The 25837-nt window shown below is 34.3% G+C and overlaps 1 protein-coding gene across 1 annotated transcript in view; it reads right to left on the bottom strand.

The window, feature by feature from the left end:
* Faf1 (Fas associated factor 1) overlaps positions 1-25837 on the bottom strand; it is a 424408-nt gene that overhangs the window by 90955 nt on the left and 307616 nt on the right. The window contains exons 14-15 of the mRNA XM_004639141.1: positions 17324-17460; positions 12327-12415 (exon numbers count right to left, since the gene is read on the bottom strand). Of these exons, the coding sequence (XP_004639198.1) occupies positions 12327-12415; positions 17324-17460 (226 nt within the window). The remainder of the gene's footprint in view (positions 1-12326; positions 12416-17323; positions 17461-25837) is intronic.

Below are 25837 nucleotides of genomic sequence, written 5' to 3'. Positions count from 1 at the left end.
AATAGACATTAGTAGTACAATTATCTGTGTGTGTGTATACTCTTTTCTTTTCTCCTTTCCCCCACTGCAGTTGTGCTTTTCTTTTGAGCAGTTTCTTTCCATTGCACAATATCTACTGTACCTTTACTCACTGACAAAAATTGTATTAATCATGCAAACATTGTGAAATAAGCACGCATAGTAAAATATCCAAATTGAGCTAAATAACGCATGCGTAATCTCATGTAATTATCATTTTTTATGGTAAGACAACTTTTTAACCTCTCTAGAAGTATGGTGAGATCACATATGTTTTAACCTCTCTAGAAATGACCAGTGGTAGTCCCTCAATTTGGTAGAAAATAAATCCAGGGAAAGACAATACACATTAAATAAATTAAATAAAACATCCCTAGTGTAAGAAGTCAAAAAAGAAATAAAAATTGAAAGGTCTAACACATAAATGGTGAGAACTTAAGGATTAAACAAGGAAGAGAGACAAAAAATAAAAGAAAGGAAATATGGCAGGGGTAAAACCATACATTTATATAAACAAGATGGTTAGGGCAATGGTCCTAATAGTCTGCATAACTTTTTTTTTTTTTTTTTTTTTGCAGAACCGGGGATTGAACTCAGGCCCTTGTGCTTGTCAGGGAAGCGCTTATTCCACTGAGCCATCTCCCTGGCCCCATGCATAACGTTTTTGAAAATAGCAGTTAATGGGTAGAATTCTCACCCTAACTTTATATGCTGATATCTGTGAACTAAGCAACTACACTGAGGATAGCAATGTTTAATACTAAAACCATGCTTGAAATGCCTGTCATTTTGGTCTTTTAAATGAGTACTGCTTTTAATGTCGCATCAATTACTGCTATACTCTCTTTGAAGTAAATGTTTAAAAAAAGGTAATAAAACAAGAGACAAGAAAAAAAGTAAAATAAATAAAGCGTACTTTCAGCCTTCAAATTTCTAAATGAAGTCATTTATGTTCTGTTCTCACAGGGAAAAAAAAATCATGAATGTCCCCAAAGAAAGGGCTATAGGTTCACAAGCAATATTTAAGACAAAAATAGCTTCTTGATTATTTTTAAAGGATTTATATATACGGAAAGTGTCTTCCTTAACATAAACCTGGTATTTATCAGGTTTATAACACCAAGAGCATCTGAACAGCCAACTGACAAGAATTTAGAAGCACATTTTAATTTTTATTTGGAGAACACAGATAGCTACTTTTAAAACAATGGTACATAAGAGAAAATATAATAACTACACATATCACTCCCAAGTCAATTAGTATTTCATAACTAGAAAAGTAAATATACTTTGCTAAGCCTTACTGTTAATAAAAGCAAAACTTGGACAAGTTGAGCTAGCCATTTAACAGTGAATGCTTTTACAGTAAAACAGTGACAGCCCAGATCAAGAAAGAATGCATTACTGAGATATCATCAATTGTGTTCTGTCATTACATGGCAGCTCCACCCAGTCTAAGCTTGTCAAAAAGTGTTACTGTAATCCACAAAGAAGTCTCCACCTTTGGCAAAAGGAAAAAATGTGGAGGGCTGGCTCAGAACAGGTGTGCTGAATTATAATGCCAATACTGAGTCACAAATCTCTTTACATCAGTTTCATTTCTGAGAATTATTAACTTCTCTGAGGTGTCAGCCTGGGATAAAGTGGTCCATCAGCAAGCATTATAAGAGCAACAAATGTAAACAAAGAGGGTGTGTATGTGTGTATTTTTAACAGCGAGCATTATTCCATGCATATAACTAGACAGCTATGACAAAATTTCTTGTTCTACTCAAGTGAATATGATACTTAGGAATCTAGGAATGTCTACTCTTCAGGTGAGTCCATCTTAACTATCTAATCTTGGTAAGAACAATGATTCAGTTTATCCCATGATTCTTCAATACAATTACACCTCAGGTTTAAAAGAAGTCATAATGTATGTAAAGCAAATAAGTGTATATTCTGATTTGGACATAGCTGTACAATTTTGGGCAAATGATTTAACTTCTATAAACCTAAGTTTGCTCCCCAATAAAATGGGGGCAATAACTATCATTTACAATTATCACTGAAAATAGAAGAGATTTTTAAGAAAGTTATGCCTGCCACAGGGGACATCCAAAACACAAAACCCTCTCCTATGCCTCTTTAAAATTTTTGCAGGACTGGGGATGGAACCCAATGCTAAGTAACTTCTCTAGCATGAGGCTACACCACCCAAGCCCAAGCCTTCTTTCTATAGAAAAATGAGACAGAGTCCTTAGGTTGCCCAAGCTGTCCTCGAAATTGTGATCCTCTTGCCTTAGTCTTCAAAGTAGATGGGATTGTAGGCATCAGCTGCTATGCCTAGATTTGCTCAGTCCTTTAAGTACTTCTGATATTCTTGCTTCCCAAATAGTTTAAAGTTTGGAATTTAATGAAGAATAATGAGCTGCTCAAAATTTCAACTCATAAAGGTAGAGCTTTAATGCTTGTCATTTTATATCAGCTTTCAGTAAACTCCAGCTTGTACTCTCCAGAACCAACAACTGATATTGCTAGGCCACAGAGATCTCTTACTTCTCTTTTTTTGAAAGGGTTCAATACTACGTGTATATTTTTTTTCCTTTTCCTTTGCTTTTTGGTTTCTGCAGGGGGCACCCAAGTTTGAAACTACATGTACTCCTTATGGTTTTTTTTTTTTTTCTTATCATGGCAAAATATAACATAGAGTTTATTTATTATTTATTTATTTATTTTTAAATGTATTTGGTTGTTTCAGGGTCTCAATATGTAGCTTGGACTCGTGGTGATCCTCTGCTTTCAGCCTCCCCAGTGCTGGGATTACAGGCATGCGCCACCACGCACAGACTCTGGCAGGCTCAGCCTGCCCTGGAGGAGGGGCTGGGACAGCATGTGGTGCCAGGGTTCGAAACAAGGTCCCTGCATTTGCCTAAGCCTTCAAAGTAGATGCGATTGTAGGCATGAGCTTGGGATGAGGTGGGATTGCCTTGGCAGGTGCTTTAGTCTGCTGAGCTATCTTGCCAGCCCCTAGAATATACTATTTTAAGTATACAATTTAGTGGCATTAAGAATATTCATAATGTTGCACAAATATTTTATCATTTGTTTCCATGGCATTTTCACTGTCCAGAAATAATTCTGTCCCATTAAACAGTAATTTCCCAAATTACTTCATAGCTCTGTATCTTGGAAGATTCTAATATGCATCTGTTTTTTTTTCTTCTTTATAAGAGAATCTCTCTGAGCAACTACTTTGAAGATGATACACAATTTGTTAACTATTATTATTCTCTTATGAAGTTTTAAAAAAATTTTCATAAAAAGAATTTAAACATTTTACCTAAAATATGAGTAATTTTCATTAGCTTTTCAAGATTTGAGGGACATATTAATTACTAGATATTCTTATTAGTCAAACAATGTGGGTGGGCTGACATTTAGGTACAATCTTTTTAGTTTGAATAACTATGACATTCCTTCAGAAATCTTACTGAACTTCCAGTATAGATGCCCTTTTTTTGTTTGTTTTTTTTTTTTTTTTTTTGGAAACAGGGTCTGGTTATGTAGTTCAGATTGGCCTTGAACTCATTATGTATCTCATGCTGGCCTCAAACTTGGGATGATCTTCTGGGATTATATGTGTGCACCACTATGCCCAGATGAACTCAACAGTTTTCTCAAGAACATTATAGTTCAGGCTATAGTTCAGGTTGTTCTCAAAATCACAGCAATTCTCCCACCTCAGCCTCATGAATGCTGAGATACAAGTGTGCTAACAACATCTAGTGCTACAGCATGTATTAATACTCCTTTTTTTCTTTACAGCTAAATGATATTTCACTGTATCTTTAGAGCACATTCTGTTTACACATTTGTCTAATGATGGTCATTTCAGCTATATCCAACTTTTAGCTATTAAAAATGCTAGTATAAACATTTATATACAAACTTTTGCATGGCTAGATGACTTCATTTCTCCTGGTTACGTAACTGGGAATAAAATGGGTGGATCACATGATAACACTACATTTAATCAACTGTGGAGCTGCTACAAGACTATTTTTCCAAAGCTTTTGTACTGTTTTACATTCTCACTAGTAATTACTCCATATCCTTGCAACATATTTGAGTGTTTGATTCTACTTACCATAGTAGGTACAGAAAGTGGTATCTTAGCATGTGTGTGTGTGTCTGAGACAGCCTTACTGTATAGTTTGGGCTGCACCTAAACTCACTATGTAGTACAAGCTGGCCTCAAACTTGGGGCAATCCTCCTGCCTAAGCCTCCCAAGTGCTGCGAATACAGGCGTGCACCACCATATCTAGCCCTTATTATGGTTCTGATTTATATTTGCTTGATGACTAATAAGGCTGAGTATCTTTTCATGTGCTTAATTTCACTGAAGAAATCTTTATTAAGGTTTTGTGCACAATTTTTTTATTGGAGTAATTTGTTTTTGTTACTGAGCTGTAAGAATTCTTTATATGTACTAGATATTAGTCCTCTGTCTGAGAGATAGTTGGCAAAATTTTACCCCCATTCTGTGGGATGTCTCTTCACTCTTTTGTTTCCTTTACTGTTTAGAAGCTTCTCAATTTGACATAAACCCATTTTTCCAGAACAATTTGCTAGAAAAGCAACAAAACAAAACAAAACAAAACAAAAAACACCGTTATCTGTCCTCCAGTGTCTGTATTTGGCTCCTTTGTCAAAAATCAGATGATTGAATATGCCTAGGGTTGTTTCTGCGTCCCCTGTTCTGTTCTACTGAACCACAGGTGAGGGTTTTGTGCACGCGCGTGACAATGCCATGCTGTTTTTAATCACTGTAGCTTTGTGATAGATTTGAAATAGACATGATACCTCCTGCTTTGGTCTTTTTACCCAGGATTACTTTTGTTTTTCTATGTCTCCATATACATTTTAGGATTTTTTTTTCTACTTCTGTGAGGAACACTGCTATTTTGATTGGGATTCCAATTACTCTATAAAGTCAGTAGTTCTGTCTATCCAGGAATAAAGGTTATTTTTCTATTTTTCTGATGTCCTCTTTAAGTTTTCAGAGTTCTATAGTTTTTGTTGTAGAGGTCTTTTATTTTCTTGGTTAGGTTAATTCCTAAGTATTTAATTTTTTGTGATGATACTGAGAATGGTACTGTTTTCCTAATGTCACTCTCAGTGAGTTTATTATTGGTGTAAAAGAATGCTATTTATTTTTGTGTGTTGATTTTGTTTCCTTCTACACTGCTAGTTGTAGTTAATAATACCAGAAGCCTTTTGGGGAACACTTTAGGTCTTCTATGTAAAAGATCATGTCATCTGTGAATAGTGACAATTTGATTTTTTTTTTTTCCTTTACTACACAAGCCCTTTTATTTTTTTTCTTGCCTGATTGCTCTGGCTAATGTTTCTAGTACTATAATGAATAGGAATGGTGACAGTATACATACTTGTTGAACTTCTGATTTTGGAGGAAAAACTTTTAGTTTTTTCACATTTAATGTTTGCTGTCAGTTTGTCAAGAGTGGCTTTTAACAGAGTGAGGTAAGGTCTTTCTACATTTATTTTTTTCCTCAGGCTTTTGATTTTTTTAAAATTAATCCTACTTAGGCATTGGATATTGTTGAAAGCTTTTTCTGCAGCTATTGAGATGATCATGTGATTTTTGTCCTTGCTTCTGTTATGTGGTGTATTACATTTCCTGATTTGTGCATACAGAATTATCCTTGTATCACTGGGATGAAACCTATTTGGTTATGATTTTTAGTTTTTTTAGCTGTGTCCTTTACTAGTTTTGGAAACAGTAATGCTGCCTTCCAGGAATGAATTTGGAAGTAGTTCTTTTTCATTCAACTTCACTAATGGATTTGAGGAGTATTATTGGTAAAACCTTCATGAGGGTCTTACAGAATTCAGCAGTGAATCCCTGAGGAAATGGGATTTTCTTAGTTGGTAGGCTTTTTATTACTGCTTCAACTACAGTGCTTGTTCCTGGATTGTTCAGAAGTTTTATGTCTTTGGTAACTCATATGTGTTTAGGAACCTGTATTTCTTCAAGATTCTCCAATTTGATGGTATATAATTTTTAGAGTAGTTAATAATGACTGGTATTCTTCATTGTGATTTTGCCTTTTTCTTTTTAAAAATCATTTACTTCTTTATTTATTTAATTATTCAGTGTAGGATCTCACTACACAGCTCAGACTCCTACTGATGCTCCTGACTCTGCCATCCCAGTGCTGAGATTACATGTATGTGCCACCATGCCCAGCTTCGGTGGCTGGCACAGGGCACCCAGGGTTCCAATGCAGAACCAGGGATTGAATCCAGGTTCTTGTGCTTGCCAGGGATGTGCTCAGATTGCTAAACTGTCTCCTCAACCTCAATTTTGTCCTTTTTCATTTCTAACTGGTTTGATATAAGTTTTTCTCCTCCAGATTTGACTTCTATTGTCCTTTTTATCTTTTTTTTTTTTTTCTTTAGTGCTAGGGGACTGAAATCAAAGACTTACACATGTTAGTTAAGTATAGCATTAACGTTTTATTAACTTTGTAAATGGTTTTTCAAAATTTTTAGCAAGTATAGCATTTACACAGTTTTACCTCAGGAGCACATTTAAAAAGTTTCTACTCTGTTATTTCTTTTCTACTTTTGGCAATAAGTTTTTCATTTTTGTTCTTTGTTTACAGGGCTATCATCCTGTTTTTAGCAATATGTTATTTTTTTTTTTAAAGGGGTATCATTCCTCTCTTGCTCTGATAAAAAAAAAATCAGTGGGCTCTAATAATGAAGCAAAAACTTTGATGGCATCATGCTTTTATGAAAAATGTCCCAAGAGTTACACTGACCTGAGGGGTAAGCAAACCTTTATAAATAACTTTTCAGATATTCTCTTCTTTTTTTTTCTTTTCAAAGTTTTATTGATAAACATATAGCAATGAGACAGTTTCAAATCAAATCAAAAGTACAGTTTCAACATATAATACACTGCATATATTCTTCTTAGTGGTTAATTGCTGCACAAGATGCAGACTTGTGATCCTACAGATATTCTCTTCTTAATCAACTTTTCTTTTATGGTAACTGTGTGAAATCACATAGTCAATTACCTTGGCAGCTTCAATACTAGCACTAGAGTTCTTAAATTATATCTATTTTAATATTTAGCTAGTTTGAAATATGATATACTAGCTTGCTGTATTTATTACAGTATATTCTTTGTCACTTTTCTGCTTCCACAAAGCATATTTGCACCATAATTAAATTTGAGGAACTAAAATATAACTAATTTAAGCAAGGAACAATGAATGCAACTTTGACATAAATGTAAGTGACATGAAAGCTCATATGCCAAAGTTAACTACCCCAGTTAAAGGGAAATAAGTTTGAACAAAACTGACTCACTGCTTGTTAAAACCTAACTGCCTGGGAACCTTGGTCAAGTATTCCAAGAACCACAATGATAAACACTGTCCTAGAGACCTGTGCTATTTCAGTCATAAGGCTGGAATCTGAAAAATAGTTAAGACCTTTTTTTTTGTATTTAGTACAGGGTCTACAGGGTCTCACTATGTATACTGACTCATAGTGATTCTCCTGTTTTCAGCCTTGTACGTGCCACCATGCCTAGTTTCAATCGCCATCTCAGTGTGCCCCAAGGGCGGGGCCAGCACAGCACACTGGAGATCAAACCCCGGGCTCTGTACTCTGCCTAAGCAGGCGCTTTGGTCCACTGAGCTATTTGGTCACCTCTATCTTCATTTTTGTTTTAATTTCTTATAGCTTACACACTGGGAAGCTGTAAGAATTGTTCTTTGTGTTCTTCTACCACTGTGTCAAAATGCCTACATAGCACGTCTGGCTCACTCTGGTTAGGTTTAACCCAGGGGCTTCATCCATCTGACTATCTGTTAAGACTGTAACTGCAATTTATGGGTTGTAGCACCAAGGACCCTGTATATCTTATTCACATCTATGTGCCTTCACTTATTGTCTATTATATTAGTAAAAGTTCCACAAATACTTATTAAATAAACATACAAATCAAAATGGGATTATCATCTGTTATGCTTTGGACTTAACGATGAGGAAAAATCATTGCACCAAAAACTATCTGGGCAGAAAGTACCTGCCTAACCTATGAGGCATCTCAGATATACTGAGCTATTCAGTTATTGCCCTAGTCATCAACAGCTAACATCATCAGTCCTTTCTTTTCATAGTTACTTCTAAAATACTTGATCTTTTATGGCATTTCCTCTTTTAAAATAATTCTGATGTTTACAAAAGCCTTGTAAACACACATTTATATAGCACATTTTTCTCTTATATAGAAAAACCTACAGTAAAAATAGGAGTCACAAAAAATATATAACGCAAAAAAAAATATATATATATAATAGGAAATGGGGTCTCCTTGGGAGGGGGTGAAGAGATGGATTGAGGGGGGAGGGAGGGAAAGGAAAGGGCATAAAAAAAAGAATATGGGTTATGTACTTGTATCAAGCTCTCAGAATGAGTGTAACCATCAAGTATTACACACGTGCTAATAAACAAAAACCCTCTTTTTAAAATTTCATATATAAGTTTGTATATAATTATATCATGGAAACTCTCCTAACAGTACTACTTTGCAGTGATCTGGCTAGCTTTAAGGACGTGATGTACCTTGGTGGTAGTGATGGTGGGATAGACAAGTTAAACAAATGGAGAATAAAATATCCTTACAAAGTTTTTGTATTTGGTAAGCTTTGCTTTAGTTTTGTACAAAGAGACTGTTTTCGTCCTGTGTGTCTTGTGATGACTTATTCCTGCACTTAAGAAAGTAGCAAAGGATGTAAAAATCAAATTTCTTTGTCCCTGTTAGCTATGCAAGGAGAATGGTCGTAATAATAGCAGAATTTAAAATTGAATAAAGGAATAAGTACAGATTGTGAAAAACAGTAAGATGAAGACAAACTGAAAGACTTTTTTAAAAAAAAAGACATATTCCATGTAGCAAATCACAAAGTCAACTATCACCTTTCACAACATAAAAGCTTCCACAAGTTAAAAAAGCATAGCATTTTTATGCTTTGGCAGTACTGTTTTTAAGTCCCAAATTAGAACCCTCTGAAACAAGCCTAAAATGCCTTATTATGCTCATGTTTTGCTATTCTTAAAATTACTAAAAACACGAGAATGATATAATTGCTCTTTTTAAAAATATTTTTATTGAGAAACAAATAGCAATGAGACAGTTTCACAACCGATTACTAGTATATTTTCAATAATTAATACATTGCATTTTGTTGTCTTAGTGGTTATTCATTGTACAAGATGCAGACCTGATATCCTGTCTCAAACACTATTAGAACAACCCTCTCCATTGAATTAAGAGAATAGAGTTGTATATCTATCCTAACTATTTTGAGTATACAGATACAAAATGGTCGTTCATTTGTATCCCCCTTTTTTGGTTAGTTTTGTCAGAGAAGGACATTCCATCATTATTTAAATACTGTAGGTGCATGAATTCGGCAAAATACCCCAGGAAGTCCAATAGTCCATAACAGTAGTGGGTCTTTCATAAGACTGTCAATGTCCAAAGTTGTTGACTTGAGCATTTTACAACTCATCATATTAATATGGCTTTACTTTTTATACTTCATTTTCATACTTTTTTGCTGGTATAACTGCTCTTGAAATCTGCCCTGATCTCCAACACCTGGATGTGACAATGACTATTGTTAAGACGTAAGTTACCCAAAGTTTAGGCTGGATGGGCATAAACCTTATATCCAGGATACAGTTCTAATTAAACAAGTGTTAAGTGAGTAAACAAATGAAACAACAAACAGATCAGGAAATTAGTATTATAAGCTCCTGATTATCAGAGATTTCTAGATCATCTAGAGCTAAAAATCAAGTGAAATGAAAACCATTTAACTCGTTTATATGTTAGAAAACATCTATTATTTGCAACTGAGCTTTTTTAAAATTTTATTTTATTTTTTTGTCTTTTTGAGACAAGGTCTTGATATGCAGTTCAGGCTTGCCTTCAATTCTCTATTTAGTCTAAGCTGGCCTTGAACTTGTGGCAATCCTCCTGCCTTAGCCTCTCAAGTGCTGGGATTGCAACTGAGCTTTAAGCAAAAATAAATTCTAAATAAGTAATAAAATTTCTAAATGTGGCTATAAGTGATACTTGTTTTCTACTTGGCCATGATATACACTATAGGTGCTCAGTAAATATTTTGCAAAATGAAATTAGTCATAAAAATGTCTCAAAGAAAGTTTAAACAATTCTGTAAGAAATAAGAGACTCAAATAATGCACGTGACCTGGTTACAGATGGAACAGTCAGTGAGGTAAAGGTTAGTCCATTGTGAGATACTGAAGAGTAATTCAGAGTAGAAAAACATTTTAGGATCTTGGATTTAATAAAAGCTTTGCATTGTATATAGGTATTTCTGATTGTACTAGTGGAATATTCACTAAGTCATGGATATAACTTAACCAAAGTTAAGTTTAAATAAATTTAGGGCTAGGAAGCCCTCCTCTATACACTAATTTGATTTTAATTATAAACTTTAATTGTTTTTTCAAAATAAAGACAAGTTCATAATTATAAGGCACAGTATTCCTTAGCATATTCAACAGATATCAAATCATTATGACCTATGCATAATCCCAAAAAAGTGAACTTAGAAAATCTTTTCTTAGAAACTCTGTTTAAAACCTGAATAACTGTCATGAAGACACTCCCATAATTTTATTATGGGAATTAAAGTCTATTTCTTTAGTAATAAATTATGGGAAACACAAATTAAGATGAAAGAATGAACTGGGAAAATGCATGCAAATATTATCCACTCATATTATTTATTACATGTCATAATCTGTAGATCTGGTACTAATGAGACTCAAGATTTAAATGACTGAATAATATGTTTGGTGAATTATCATCAATCAATGCCTCTGTTCCAGGATAAATGTAATCTTAAATGGCAACACATCTATTATTACAAATTCCTAACGAAGTACAGTACTTCATTATTTCAAAATGTCACAAAATACAGAGTAACAGATAAACATCTTTCTACCATCTACTACCTTTCCTTTAGAGTAACTAAAACACTATGAAGAAAACTATAATCTACCTTTACAGCACTAAAAGAACCTAATGGTCATTAAAAACTAGTTATAAAATTCAAAATTTTCATGTTATTACAGATATATCAAATTTTATCTCATTAAAATGAAAGCTTCTTTAAGTCATCTTACGTCATATAAAGTTTTCCAAACATTAATTTATTCAATCATTTAAAAAGCAGTAAGTACTGATTTTGCTCTAGGTACAGTATTAGGGGACAGTTCAACATGAGTATCCCTTTTAAATTGAAACCCTAATGAAAAAGAGGCAAGTAAAACAAAGTACAATAGTACAGGGTTATAGTGAAACTGTCTACATATTTTGCACTTGCAATAACTAATGGGTATTATTTTGAAAAAAAATCATACCTAGAAACGTTTTTATTATTGTTTAGAAATCACACTCTTGTTTGTTTTATGGAAATTAAAAAAAATTAAAAACAAATAAAAACCAGAAATTTCACAGATATCAGCAAGCTTAGCATCTTACACAAATGATATCATAAATGTAATGACTGAGATTTTTATTATAGCTTTTAGTAGCTATATAATCTTAAATTTTCTAAACTTCTAATCCTCACTTTTCTCATCTGAAAGTAGAATCATATTACCTTTGGCTAGATTATCTTCCATTTGTCCTTCAAGATCAATGTATTATAGAATGTTTGGCCCAAAGTGGTTTTCCTGCCCTCCAGTTTCTAATTCAGTTAGGTCAATAGCAGGACATCACATAACGAAAGGAAATGAAACTATTCTCTAATGGTCCTTACTACCAGGCACCAAGGTCGTCGGTCTGTCTGTCTCTCCCTTTCTCTCTCAAGAGCAGTCCTTTCCACATAGCACTTTTTCCTAAGCCTGGAGCTAAAGTGACTGATAAAAGTCACAGAGTAGACAAAATATCTTGGACTACAGTTTCTTCTGGAAACACGCCTCAAAGTCATGTCTTGCAAACTGACCTGCTGTTACCACCCTGAGTCACCTAAAGTTTAAGCAATCCATAAGTTTAGCCAAATTATTGAGTCTTGAGATCATGAAAAGTCTAAAACACAATCTCAATGGCATAAAAGGCTTTGGTTAATCTGGAAATGTATCTTTACGGTCTTTATCAATTATGATACTGGCATGCATCATTTTTGACAAATTACTTCATTGAAATCCTATGAAAAGCCTGCCTAACCTTTTGCCTTACCTCATCCTTTATATCTTCCTGTTGTTGCGCTGAGAATATCTCCATTGCAGCCATGAGTCTCATCATCAACTCATCCACTGTAGTGTTACCTAACAATACAAAATACCAAACTTTATTATACATGAAATTCTTATACAAAACCTTAAATATTTAAGTTATTAAATTGGAAATAATTATAGAATTAATCAGAAAGCAAGAAACTACAGTCAAAATTACAACTGGTGTGTCAATATCTAGTTAAAATACTTTCATTGAATTGCTTTGTCAGATCACAAAGAAAGAGTAAAGTAACACACTGGCAGTTGAAATTGCACTAATACACTGGCAGCTGAAATTTCAAAACAGCTTTAAAGGATCTGTAATGAAAAGGACTTTTAATAATATAATGAGAAGAATTTCCAGGTCATGTACTTCTAATTTTTTCAAACCATGAAAATATCTTAACACTAGAAATGACTACTAATAACTTAATATCAGTGAGCAGGCTAAGCACTTTACATATTATTTCATTTAATCCTTTACCATTAATTAAGAGAAAGAAAATGAGACATAACAAATTCAAATAACCCTGTCCAGCCAAGATCAAGCTGGCTCAATGGTGGAGCCAGAATTCTAAACCAGTAAATTTGATTCAAAAGCCTGTCTTCTTCACCACCTCAGCACACTGCCTTTACATTAAGTTATCTTCTATTATTACAATTTCTCTGATGAAACAAATAGTTTAATTTGTGATTTATTTTCTTGCACTACTAGGGATCAAACAGAACGTTGCACTTGCTAGACAAGCACTTGAGCTGCTCAGCTGTCTCCCCAGCCCTCAATTTCTGAAAAACATTTTATTTCTTTTATTCCCCAATTGATATTTTCCTTTTTCAGTTGTTGAAATGACTGCACTATAAACTTTATTTTAATTTTTTTTGTTGTTGTTGTTTTTTGGCAGAAATGGGGACTGAACTCAGGCCCTTGCACTTGCCAGGGAAGCGCTTATGCTACTGAGCCATCTCCCTGGCCCCTGTACTTTATATGATGAGGCTATTTAAAATGTTTGGCTTTCTTTAATGTTGTTACGCCTCATTCAAGTCCATAACATTTAAAACATATACTATCTCCTGAATGCATATAAGTCATTGTTATTTCTAAGAATGAAGTTCAGGAAGCTAAATAAAGATAGAGAAATTCTCCCCTAAAACCTAAAGTATTTGAAGAAATTAGCAGAAAGAGAATTTTCTCCAAGGCCTGAGGAGTCTTTGTGTTACATTAGTGAAATGATCACCAAAAGGACAATAAATACCAAACATGCTGGGTGGTATTTTCCTAGAGTAGGGCTTAACTGACATGATCTTTTACTCATTCTTTCCCCAGTTTTCCTTTTAAGATCTTTGGCAGCATGGGGTTAGGCAACAGAATTTTGTCTTCAGCAAAATAAAACTTGTTCATATCAGCACTACTTTCTCAACAAATAAGGTAGAGGCAAAAAGATTATTTTAGTATTAAGCAAATACGACTGCATTTGTGGTTAGAGTTCCAACCCAAGTTCACTACTTAATAAGCTGTAAGATCTACTACCTAGAAAATGTCTAGTACATGACAGGGGCTTAATAAATATTTATTTAATAATAAATGAATAAGAGGATGAGTAGACTGTACCTAAGTATCAATTCTCTCTCTCTCTCTCTCTCTCGATGGAACTTGGAATCAAACTCAGTATCTCACACTTTCCAGGAATGCTCTGTGCCACTAAGCAGTATCCCTAGCCCAATTTTCCTGTTTTCAAAATGAAGGTAAATACTACCTCTGTTAGGTTCTTGGAATTGAGATGTGTCCCGTACATGGGACATAAAATTCCACTGGTAATTTTTATTAATAGATCTGGAGAGGTTTAGGAACACCTTTAATGTAAGTTTTACCAGGCAGGCTTATGAATTTTCATATCTCATTTGCAAACTGTACTGATTGAGATTTACAGCATAGGAAATGAATACTTTATGGAGTATACTGGCATTCCTAATGGGGAAATACTATACTTATGCATGTGACTACATAGTGACTACTGATTTTCAAGCTCAAGCTACTGCTCCTCTTCTATGGCTTAGCTCTAAATGGAAGACTCACTCTCAAAGGACTGATAGGGGCTGGATGTAGCTGATTGTGAAGACTGTGGGTTTCAATTCCCAGTGCCACCTACCACTCCCACCTCCCCAAAATATAAACATATTACAGGTTAACACAATTCCCTGCAGTGTCTAGTTCAATAGAAAGTAACTATATTTTTATACTGTACATTAAACTAGTCACAATACGTTACATTGCTCAAACTGGTCTTACCCATATATGAGCTGGAAAAGGAATAAGTGTTTTAATAGATAATTGCATATATTCTTCTTGGAAACTATTCAGACAAGCAGAAGTTTCTTCAAAGCAGATGTGTGTCAATTTGAAACTTTAATCAATAAACTTTTTGTATTTTGTTGTGTTGTCCACTTTTTTTTTTTTTTTTTTAAATATATGGTCTCATTATGTTGCTGAAGCTTTGCACTCAAGATCTAGTTGTCTCATCCTCTTGAGTTGCTAGGATTATAGGCATATGCCACCGTATTACCTTTGGAGTGAATTTTTAAAATATATGATTTTATAATAGCATACACTGATGCATCTAGAAAACACGAGTTATTGAGTTATGCATTTCTTCTGAATGTTGACACATTTCATTGTATGTTATTAAAACACATCTGTTAATATGAAGACTAACATAAACAGAAAGTATTTAAGCTGTCAATCTTCTTGCAGAGGATATAAATTTTTGCTTGACAATTGCTTGACAATTTAGTTTTATCACTGGCAACAAACACTATCAGCTCTTTTATGTGAAAGTGACAGGTTTACTTTGTTCTTTTTATAGAGAATGTTTTCCAACCACTCAGGCTACAAAAGCAGTTTGCCTGTCAGTCATATTTTCAAGTAAAAATAATTTCTGAAAAAAAAAAAATAGTTCAGCTCAAGCAACTATCCATGTGCTCTTCTCTGAGACACGCTGTGCACATTAGGATGCTATAGAAGAAATGCTTAATCCATTGCCCACTGTGTAACACAAACCAACAGGGTTAAAATTTAAAATAAATAATTTTTACTGTTCCCTCAAGAACATTCTTAAATGGCTTGTTCTTTTCTGACTGCAAGTACACAGCAATGAAGAATGTCTACTCATATAGTTTTGTATCATGAACTTGAATCATACTAATGTGACAACTGTTTTAAAACTACTGCTTTAAACAGTAAGGTTTTTGAAAATGAGGAAAAAAAAATGCCTATTACAATAATGAAAAATTTGACCTTGCAGATCCTCTGAAAATGTCTATGTGACCTCTAGATATCATGGCCTCTACTTTGAGAACCACTAGCTGCTGCAATATTGCCTCTAACAAGGAAAACAAGAATGAAAAGCTATCTTTATCTTCATTATTTATTTATCCTATATAAATCTGGTCTACCAGTAGATCCCCCCCATCCATTAGTACTGTGGGTCCAACTCTGCGGCACTCTGCAACTGAGCTATATGTTCAGTCTTTTTATTTTAATTTTGAAACAGGCTCTCCCTAAGTTGCACAGGTGGACTCAAATTTGTGACCTTCCTGACTCAGCCTGAGTCACCAGGATTACAGACATGTGCCACCTTACCTGGTCCCCCTATGTCTTTTTAGACTGTTTATAAAACTGAATGTTATAAACCACAGAGAAACAAAAAATGCCAAGTTGGTTTTGTTTGGGTTTTAAAGGCACTGGAATTTACTGTGTCCCTCCCCCTACTAGTCTTAAATAGGGGCAGAAATGAAGTATTCGAGATTCAAGCTTTTGCTTGGAGTATTTGAAAAACTTTTTCTTGTGTCAGAGAAGACAGATTGTTTTCACTTAAGTTTTGTACAAACAAAATAATATTTTACTTTAATCTTGGAGTGATTTTTTGTTGTTATTGTTGGGTTTTTTTGTTTTTGTAGTGGGAATTGAACTCTGGGGACTGTGCTTGCTATGGGGGTACTTGTGCCAGTGAGCTGTATCACAGGCCCCTTGGAGTACATTTGTAACAGAAAAAGAATTTTTTTAAAAAAAGTATTTAATACAGAGTTTACAGGGTCTCACTACACAGACTGGACTTGCACCAATCCTCCTGTTTTTAGTCTCCCAAGTGCTGGGATTACAGGTGCATGCCACCATACCTAGTCTCAGTTGCCGTTTCAGCTGGCCCTGGGGGCAGGGCTGGCACAGCATGCCAGGAATTGAACCTGAGTCCCTGCACCTGCCTAAGCAGGTGCTTTAGTCTGCTGAGCTATCTGGCTGGCCCAAGAATTTTTTTTTTTTTTTTTGCTAAAGAATATACATTGCAGTTAAATCTATATGGTTTCCATAGCTTCATGTCTCAGAGCTGTCCTACAAAAGAATCACACGAATAAGGAAAACCAAATGCCACTATGAACAATACAATCTGCATTATTTAGTCGCTAATTTCCGAACTTACTAAAGATAAGCATTTCTTTCAATTGATCAACATTATAGTAATAAATCAATATTATTAAGAAATGTCCCATTTGATAACTGATTATGACCTAATTTTTCGTTTAGAGAATTTAGTAATTATAAACATTTAAGTGGGTCACTCTATGTCTCAAAGGTTTGCAATGTTATTATTTTGCTCAAGACAATAGTTATTTGGCCAGGGATATAGCTCAGTGGCTTGGTGCCTGCCTGGCAAGTATAAGGTCCTAAGTTCGAATGCCTGTACCAAAAAAAAAAAAAAAAGAAAAAGTAGTTTTGTTCTACTTTTTATGCAGCATATTTCATCTTGTACAACACCTATACTTTCTGAAGATGTTTTTCTTTAGAATGTTCTATATGTTAACATGTAAAGATACTTACCATTATAAACAGAAACTGTCAGCTTTGCAGTTAAAATTGTAAGCTTATCACATACACAAGACTTTAGTCCCCTGTGACATGTACTTTACCTTGTATCACATTTAACACTTCATTAGATGATCGCTTTCCCATAATAATCAGGAAAAGTGGAAACTGATCTGTTTTTTGGGTCCGAATGGTTTGTGCAACAACACTGCCGAAGTGTCGATTACACATTGTTAGAAACCTAAAATGAGAAAAAAATCAAAAGTGAATTTCATTTCATTTTCATAAATTTAGCAGTGCCCCAACAAAACCTCACTATTATGTAAAATTCAGACATTGTTTTGTAGCAATATACAAGTCTTGCTATATTGAGTCTTCAATTGAATATTAGATGCTTATCAAACAGGAAAGCATGGAGCTGATACCATGGGATTCTCAGTCTTAAATATTGCAAGTTGGACCTCCTAAACTATGAGAAAAAGAAAATAATGAATTTTAAGAGAAAAGAATTTTTAAATAAGACAACAATGGTCTGGTATTTTATCAATTAGCATCACTCTACAAAATAGAATTTAGAAACATTTTCACGAGTCTTTAGAATCAAGAATATCACTTTAGCATTGTTTTCTTTAGTAGTAGTAGGTCTTCTAGTTTTGTACTTAAGAATGGGATAAAAATAATAATTCTAAGCTTTTGACCAAAAAAGCTCAGAGATATTAGCATACTGAAGTCTAGCATTAGTATTCTTAACACGATCTGGAATAAATGAAAAAACTGATAAAGCTTTTCTCTTCTATTAGAGGACTGTTTGAAATTAGCATTTCTTTCAAGAGAAAAGGGTAGCTTATGATATGTTTTCAGATCTGATGGTAAAAAGTAAATGTCATAATAATAATGAATTATGAAAGACCAAATGCAAATATAGAATGCTTTAATAAGATCCAATTTAATAAAGTCTGTAAAAATAATGGACTTTTAATAACACGGGTCACAAAAGGCAAAACAGTGGAAATTCTAGGGACTAGCCACTGGTACTGGCTTATTAATTCTTAATTATGTTCATGAAAGGCAACTTAAATCATGTGTTTTCTTATGCCTTATGATAATATTTTAGGTAACAACTGCTCTGAAATGTATGTTCTAGCTGATGAGCAAAGTCTTGTCGTCACATGCATTAGAAGGTAAATCTATTTGAAAAGACAAATGGCATTAAATTGTCATGTGCTCAGATTCATTTGATATCCAAATTCAAAACAGAATCAAACCTCTTAATTTTTAAAGGCAATATATTTTCTGTCTATAGAAATTCATCTCAAGTTAGGCTGACTCCTTAAAAATCTGAGCTGTGACTACAGAAAGTAGATCTTGTTAAGGGCGACTAGAACTGTCAGCAAGAGTGTCAAGACAAGTTAGCGCCATTGCACTAAGTTCACTGGGAGGCAAGTTCATATACACATTTAGAGCAGCAATAACCAGACCTCAAGGCAATTTGAAATGACAAGGCCTTAAGAAATCCATTGTCAGCCATGAAATATCAGTGCTCCCATGAAAATTCAAATCTTCACATTCCACAACTATTAGGAGATAAAAGATGCTCAAGAAGCCTAAGCCTCTATACCAAATTTCACACCCATATAGCTTTAACTCGTCAATGGGGATGTATAGAAGACTAGCAAGTTAGGATCACGTTTTTCTTTCTGTTTTTTAAGAAAATATTTGAAGTCAGTTTTGACCCTGATCTGATCATTGGCAACCTCTAAAATTAAACATGTCAAAAAAACAGTTGCAATGTCATTTCTTACAAAAAGGGAGAAAATAAGTCCTTGTTGCTTTCACGCCGATGGATTAAGTGGATATCACACAGTAGATGCCCATCACAGTACTAGTCTCACAGGAGATATTAAATTCTAAACAGGATAACCCCCCAAAAAGGAAGGAGAGAAAGATATGGGGGAAGGTGGAAGGAAGGAAAGAAGAGAGGGAGGGATGCACAGAAACAGAAAGACAGGCTAGCTTATTGTTTTGTTCTTCTTTTTTTTTTTAAAGACAGGTTCTCCCTAGGTGGCCCAGGCTGGCCTTGAACTCATGGTAATCCTCTTGCCTCAGATTCTCAAGCAGATGAAGTAGTTTTGGGAATTCCATTTCAGGACAATTCTACAAGCATATTTACGACAGGTAGCTTTTAAAGGCCCACAGTCATTGAAATAACTGCAAAACCAATAAAGTGATCAGTTTTCTACCAGATATTGGCAAATCACTCTAACTTTTTTGGCAGTAGACAAGAAACATATAACACTCCATAATCCAATTACCTTAGACACAGAGAGAGAGAGAGAGAGAGAGAGAGAGAGAGAGAGAGAGAGAGAGAGAGAGAGAAATCCGGAGAAATATTTTAGATCTAACTGTATCATAATTGTGGTAGTTTCTTCCTTTTGAAAAGGTAAATGCATGCCAGTGTATGTAATGGCAGGGCCAAAATTGCATACCAGCTGCAACCCACTCTGCTTTTATCATTTAGATTTCAGGAAGGGATAAATGGTTTCTACAGCAACTGGATTCCCACAAACCTGAGAAGACAAGCAATGACAATTGTTCTATAATACAAGAAAAATGGCTCTGTCTTTTAATCACAGAAAATATGATTAAACTGAATAGAGCTAGTTGAGCAACGGAACAGGAAGTTGCCAAATCAGCCTCCTAAAAGAAAAGCTAAAATGACAAAAATGAAAAGACAAAGAATAGATGTACTCATTAAGAGTTAAAAAGAGGGAGGAGGATGAAGAATAAGAAGAGTTTAGAAAATGAATAAAAGGAAATGGTTAATCGCAACAGGTATGCTTTTATGTTCATTAGTTCTTGCTATTAGAAAACTAAGATAAAATTATTTTAATCTAAAGTTTTAGAAAAAAAATCTGTTTGGCATATAATAGTAAAATTTCCAGCATCTGAAACACATCTTTTCTATTTTGCTAATGGGTACAAGGATTACTAATAATCAGATATGAGAAAAGTAATCATTTAATTCAAAATAGGACATAGTTTAGTTCCAAAAAAAAAAAAAAAAAAAGTCAGTGACTGTCACTAAGCTGTGCTTCCCAAAATATATATTAAATGAAACCTAGAAATTTATGGGGAGGGGGATGAAATTCTACACACACTTACTGTCTATCTACTATACACCAGGTACTAAAAATACATATTTATTTTTTTTAAAAGGCCATTACACTGTCACTGCTCTACTTAAAGTTTCCTGATTATTATACTTCAATGTTTAAAGTTAACTCAGATATGTATTAGAAATAACAATGAATTTTAAAATACTTATCTTCTTGTAAGGATGATTCAGAAACACATTAAAAGGGGCCTGCCCCTCAGCTCAGTTCTGTAAGTGGTTGCTTCAACAAAGCAGTCAGGCTCAGGTTGCTGTGGTTTGATCCCCACAACTCAAGCCAGCCAAACCTGCCCTGAAGGCATTCGGAGCAGAAACACATTAAAAAAATCAACAACATTTAGACTTGTGTGTACAATATGGTAGGCTCTTAAAATTGGTAGCTATTTTATTACTGATAAGTGTAATATTTAACATTTTTATTATCCTTACTTTTTAAGACAGTATCTCCATGCCAACACTGACAGATCTTTTTTACACAGCAAGACATTTCAACTGCTGACTTGATTGCTGACTAACCAAAAACAGTTACGGGCTTTATTTTCATTCAGAAAAATGAAATGGCAGGTATTATATTAGGAAAATAAAAAAAGATCTTTTTAATGTATTTGGAACAGGGTCTCACTACGCAGCTTGGACTCATAGTGATCCTCCTGTTTTCAGCCTCCCCTGCTCTGGGATTACAGGTGTGTGCCACCACACCCTGTCTCAGTGGCAGGCTCAGTGGGCCCAAGGGTGGGTGTGGGGTCAGCATGGCATGTGGTGATGGGGACTGAATTCTGGTCTCTACATTTGTCTAAGCAGGTGCTTAGTCTGCTGAACTATCTCACCAGACTTACATAACGAATTAAAAAAACCAAAAAACAAAAACGTAATTATTGATGCTGCGGCTGTGCAATACTACAAAATCGCAAACATTTGAAAGCAAATACTAAATTAAAATCACTATTTCCTTTTTAATATATTTGCACAATAAAAAAAAACAACATAAAATTTCTAACTGCTTATCCTTGAGCCATGTCTTTTTCTAATATATGAACCATTTCTCCAAAATGAAGTCACTGAGTTAAAAAAACAAAAACATTATGCTTAACAGTGCTAATGGACTTCTCCAATATTATCTGATAGCTTGGGGCAAATCGTTTGTATGTACTTCTCAACTGTAGCTGTTTACTTCTTTTGATGTCATCTTAGTTTAAGAAGACTGCCCTTTAAAATAGACCAAATTAGCAGTTTCAATAAACCTTATTGTTTATATTTATTCAGTGTTTATTCAATTAAATTTCTATAAATGCACTGAAACATCAGAAGATAAGATAAAGGAACTTATAAATCATCTCCCTATCTAGGTAATGTACAACCCCTTCCCCTCATTTCCTTTAATTGGAAAATAAAGTTGAGGTCCTTTAACTTGTGGAGTAAGATTCAAGTTGCCAGCTCTGACGAGCACACAAAACCATACCAGCCAAAGACTTTTGCCTCCTACCACAACATTATTACACATGTCTACAAGTGCATCTCATTATTCAGCTCATTTCTGGATTTCTCATTGGGAATGATCTTCAGTGTAGTGTATATATGATTCTTTGCCCTTTGAGGGTACCTTTGATATTTTGGAAGTAGTCCAAAGTCTGAGAATGACAGTACAGTTCATTCTCAGAAGTATTTAAAAAGATAGTCACAATAACTTATGATGAGCTAAATTTTAATTAAAACTATACTATATTTTTTCCACTTATCAGATTAGTAAATATTTAAATACTGGTAATTTTTTTTAAATAACTTTAGGACAGGGTTTACAGGGTGTATAGGGTCTCACTATGTATAATGGACATGCAGTGATTCTCCTGTTTTCAGCCTCCCAAGTGCTGGGATTACAGGTGCACATCACCATGCCCAGTCTCAATCGCTGTCTCAGCGCACCCTGGGGACAGGGCCCGGATAGAACCCTGGCTGCTGTGCTCTGCCCAAGCAGGCGCTTTAGTCTGCTGAGCTATCTGGCCAGCCCCTAAATACTGGTAACATTATAGAGAAAGTCACTTAATGTCACTTTTATATCTTGGTGGATATATATTTTTATGGGAATCACCTGTATGCTCAATTAATTACTATAAGTTTGTAATCACAAAATGTTGAATATAACAGACAGCTACATTCTCTTAATTCAAGGAATAGAGGGATTTGTTCTAATAGTGTTTATACATAGGATATCATGTCTGCATCTTGTACAACAAAAAACCACCAGGAAGGCAGTATGCAATGTGTTAATTATTGGAACTGCCCTACCAATTTGATTTGAAACTGTCTCATTGCTATTTATTTTTCAATAAAATTATGGAAAAAAAATAAAGCATCAATGTAAAATTAAAAAAAAACCCAAAATATTGAATATAACAGAAATGTTCATCAATAGGTGTTGGTTAAATTATAGTATTTTATGGACTTGAAAGGAATACTATGTAGTCATAAAAAGCTTTTTATGAACTGATACATATTGTCTTTAAAGTATAATGTTAGTGGGAAAAAAAGGCAAGTAGTTAATAGCACATTTAATCTGTGCAAAATCAGAGAAAATACACATATGTTAGGGCTTTTTATATACAAAATGGTATCATTAAAATTTTTTTTTTCATGTATTTAGTACCGGGTCTACCAGGTCTCATAATACAGATCAGACTCCTAGTGATTCTCCTGTTTTCAGCCTCTCGAGTGCTGGGATTATAGGCATGCACCACCATGCCCAGTCTCAATCATGGTCTCTGTGTACCCTGGGGGCAGGGCCAGCATGACATGCCGAGGATCAAACCCTGGTCCCTGAGTCTGCTTAAGCAGGTGCTTTAATCCGCTGCGCTATATGGCTGGCCCATAAAATTATATCTTGATGACACAATATTTTTGGGAAAGGAACTTAGAGACAGAGGCAAGAATTTTATTATTTAATGCCTTTAGAGCTTTGATTAAAGTGTTTGTCAATAGTGAAATAAACATGTATGTTGAAAATAAAATAACTTCTTACATAAAATAGAAGATGTATGAAATTTTAAACTTCTAAAACCATCTCAATTATATTTGCCTTTATTAGTCTTTTGCTCAAATATATCTTTTGCATCTTGTAATCACTCAGTAGATAGTGTTTAAACCTTCCAAACAATGTTAAAATCTGGCATTTGTAAGGACTGAATGATATTCCAATGAGTAGATGTATATGCTGCCATGTTCATAATTACCCATTAGACATTTTTTCTAGCCTTAAATTATTATAAATAGTATTAGACACATAGCCTCAAGTATTTCCTTGGGGGGAAAAGCCCACAAAGTACAATTACTGGGCAAAGGCTAGAAACATCTAATGACTATTAATATATATATTATATATTTTTTCTTTTCTTTTTGGTTTTTGTACTGGGAATCAAACTTAAAATCTTGTGCTTGCCAGGTAGGCACTATGCACCTGAGCTATATCCCCGGCCATATTACATTTCTAAAATGATGGTATAATGACTTTCCATGAAAATAGAAATATTGTATCCTTGTTATAATTTTATCCTTATTTATTTATTTGCAGAACCAGGGATTGAACTCAGGCCCTTGCGCTTGCCAGGCAAGCACTTATTCTACTGAGCCATCTCCCCTGCTATCCTTTATTTTCTAAAGAATATAAAATAGTAATAGAAAAAAAAAAAACCAACAACATTAGAAACAATACAAGATTTCACCATTCAAGAGTAAACAAAAAAAAATTCAGAGTAAAAAAAAATTAAGCATTAACTGCTTTCATTAGACCAGTAGAAATTGACAATACACTGAAGGCAATTTTAAGCAAACAGGATACAATTTGGGAGAACTTAATTGAAAAAAAGAACATCACTTGTTGGAGGCTTAGCCTTCCCAGAAACAGTAAACTGTTAAATGATGTCCATAAATTAGTAGAGCTTTAAATATCTATGTAACTTATTCTCCTCATCTTCTTGTGGGGGCAGGGTGGTGTCTGGAAGCAAATGCAGGTCCTCATGGATAACAGGCAAATGCTCTACCACTAAACTACATCTAGCCACTCCTGCCCCCGTGAACTATGTAATTTCTTAATCTCCTTGTTATCTATAAATTGCTCAAGGTGAAATGCTTTGAGGTACTGACAATTTAATGACAGGGTATAGGTAATTATAAGGGGCTAATTTGTATTAATTTGAGGAGGGGAACAGTAATTGTAAGTAGATAATTGACTTTATCTCACCATTTTGTTGAGCATTCTTAATTTGAAAATTCAAAATCTGTTACTGAAAAATTTCAGATTCTGAAGTGTTTTGGATTTTGGATTGAGGATATTCACTTAATAGGTTCATTTTGGCTTACTTCAACATGTCTAAATGTATGCAAATAAACTAAAATCCAAAAACTGAAATCTCAACACTTGTGACCCTAGGAATCTCAATATTGTCTCAACTTAGAAATCCTATAATCTTGGGAGGAAAAATAGAGAACATTTAGTCCAATCATTTATCAAATGAAGAAATAACATTCTATAGCAATACAAAGAAAAGATTAATTTCCAAGAGCTGTGTAAGAAAAGAAAAATATATTAAATGCTATAACATTTCTATATTGTCTTCTATAGATCAATATTTTAAAAATGCTTACTAAATCTATGACAAGATTTTTGTCTTCAGAACACTAAGAATATTCTGTCTTTGATAAAGGTAGGGAAAACTGTATTTTAAGGATAATACCTTAATAGTTAATAGTATAATAGCTACTTAATAGCTGTCTATAGCTAATGCCTAATAGCTGTCTATAGGTATTTGGACAACTACTGGGGAAGGAAACTTGGGCAGCTTTTAAAGAGGAATCAATTTTCATCAGTCTATCCATCTCTTAGTATACCTAGTGTGTGACTATATTTTTTGCATTAATGAGTCAATTCACACTTTTATAACCTTTATTTCCACTACCACAATGTTGACCATAAATCTTCCTTTCTTCTTCCAACTATATCTGAAGTCAGCTTAATTAAAAGATGATCAGTATAAAAATTATCATGATCTCCAAAGTTCCTTTCACTGTGCACCCATTGCCACAATATCATTCAGATTTTTAAACTCATGTTGATTCAAAAAGCATATATCAGTTAGATGGCCCTCAGTCCCTTACAAAATCTAGACAAACTGCTTTGACAAATGGTTTATGACTATTTGAGATATAGTGCTAACGAACAGGTGGAAAAATAGGTCATTAAGAACACATACTGTCTAGCTGGGCATGGTGGTCCATGCCTATTAGTCCTGCACTCTGGGAAGTAGAGGCAAGAGCACTACAAATCTGAGGCCAGCCTGGGAAACTCAGCAAGACCTATCTCAAAATATAACATACTGGGGGGGGGGTGTAGCTTAATATGAAGACCCTGGGTTCAATTCCCAGTCCTGGCTCAATTTAAAGTGGAAGAAAAAAAAAA

Source organism: Octodon degus, unplaced genomic scaffold (genome assembly GCF_000260255.1).
Source record: "Octodon degus isolate 3935 unplaced genomic scaffold, OctDeg1.0 scaffold00107, whole genome shotgun sequence".
Classification (NCBI taxonomy): Eukaryota; Metazoa; Chordata; class Mammalia; order Rodentia; family Octodontidae; genus Octodon; species Octodon degus.
The sequence above is the reverse complement of the archived record's forward strand: the minus strand, read 5'-3'. Positions and strand labels throughout refer to the sequence as shown.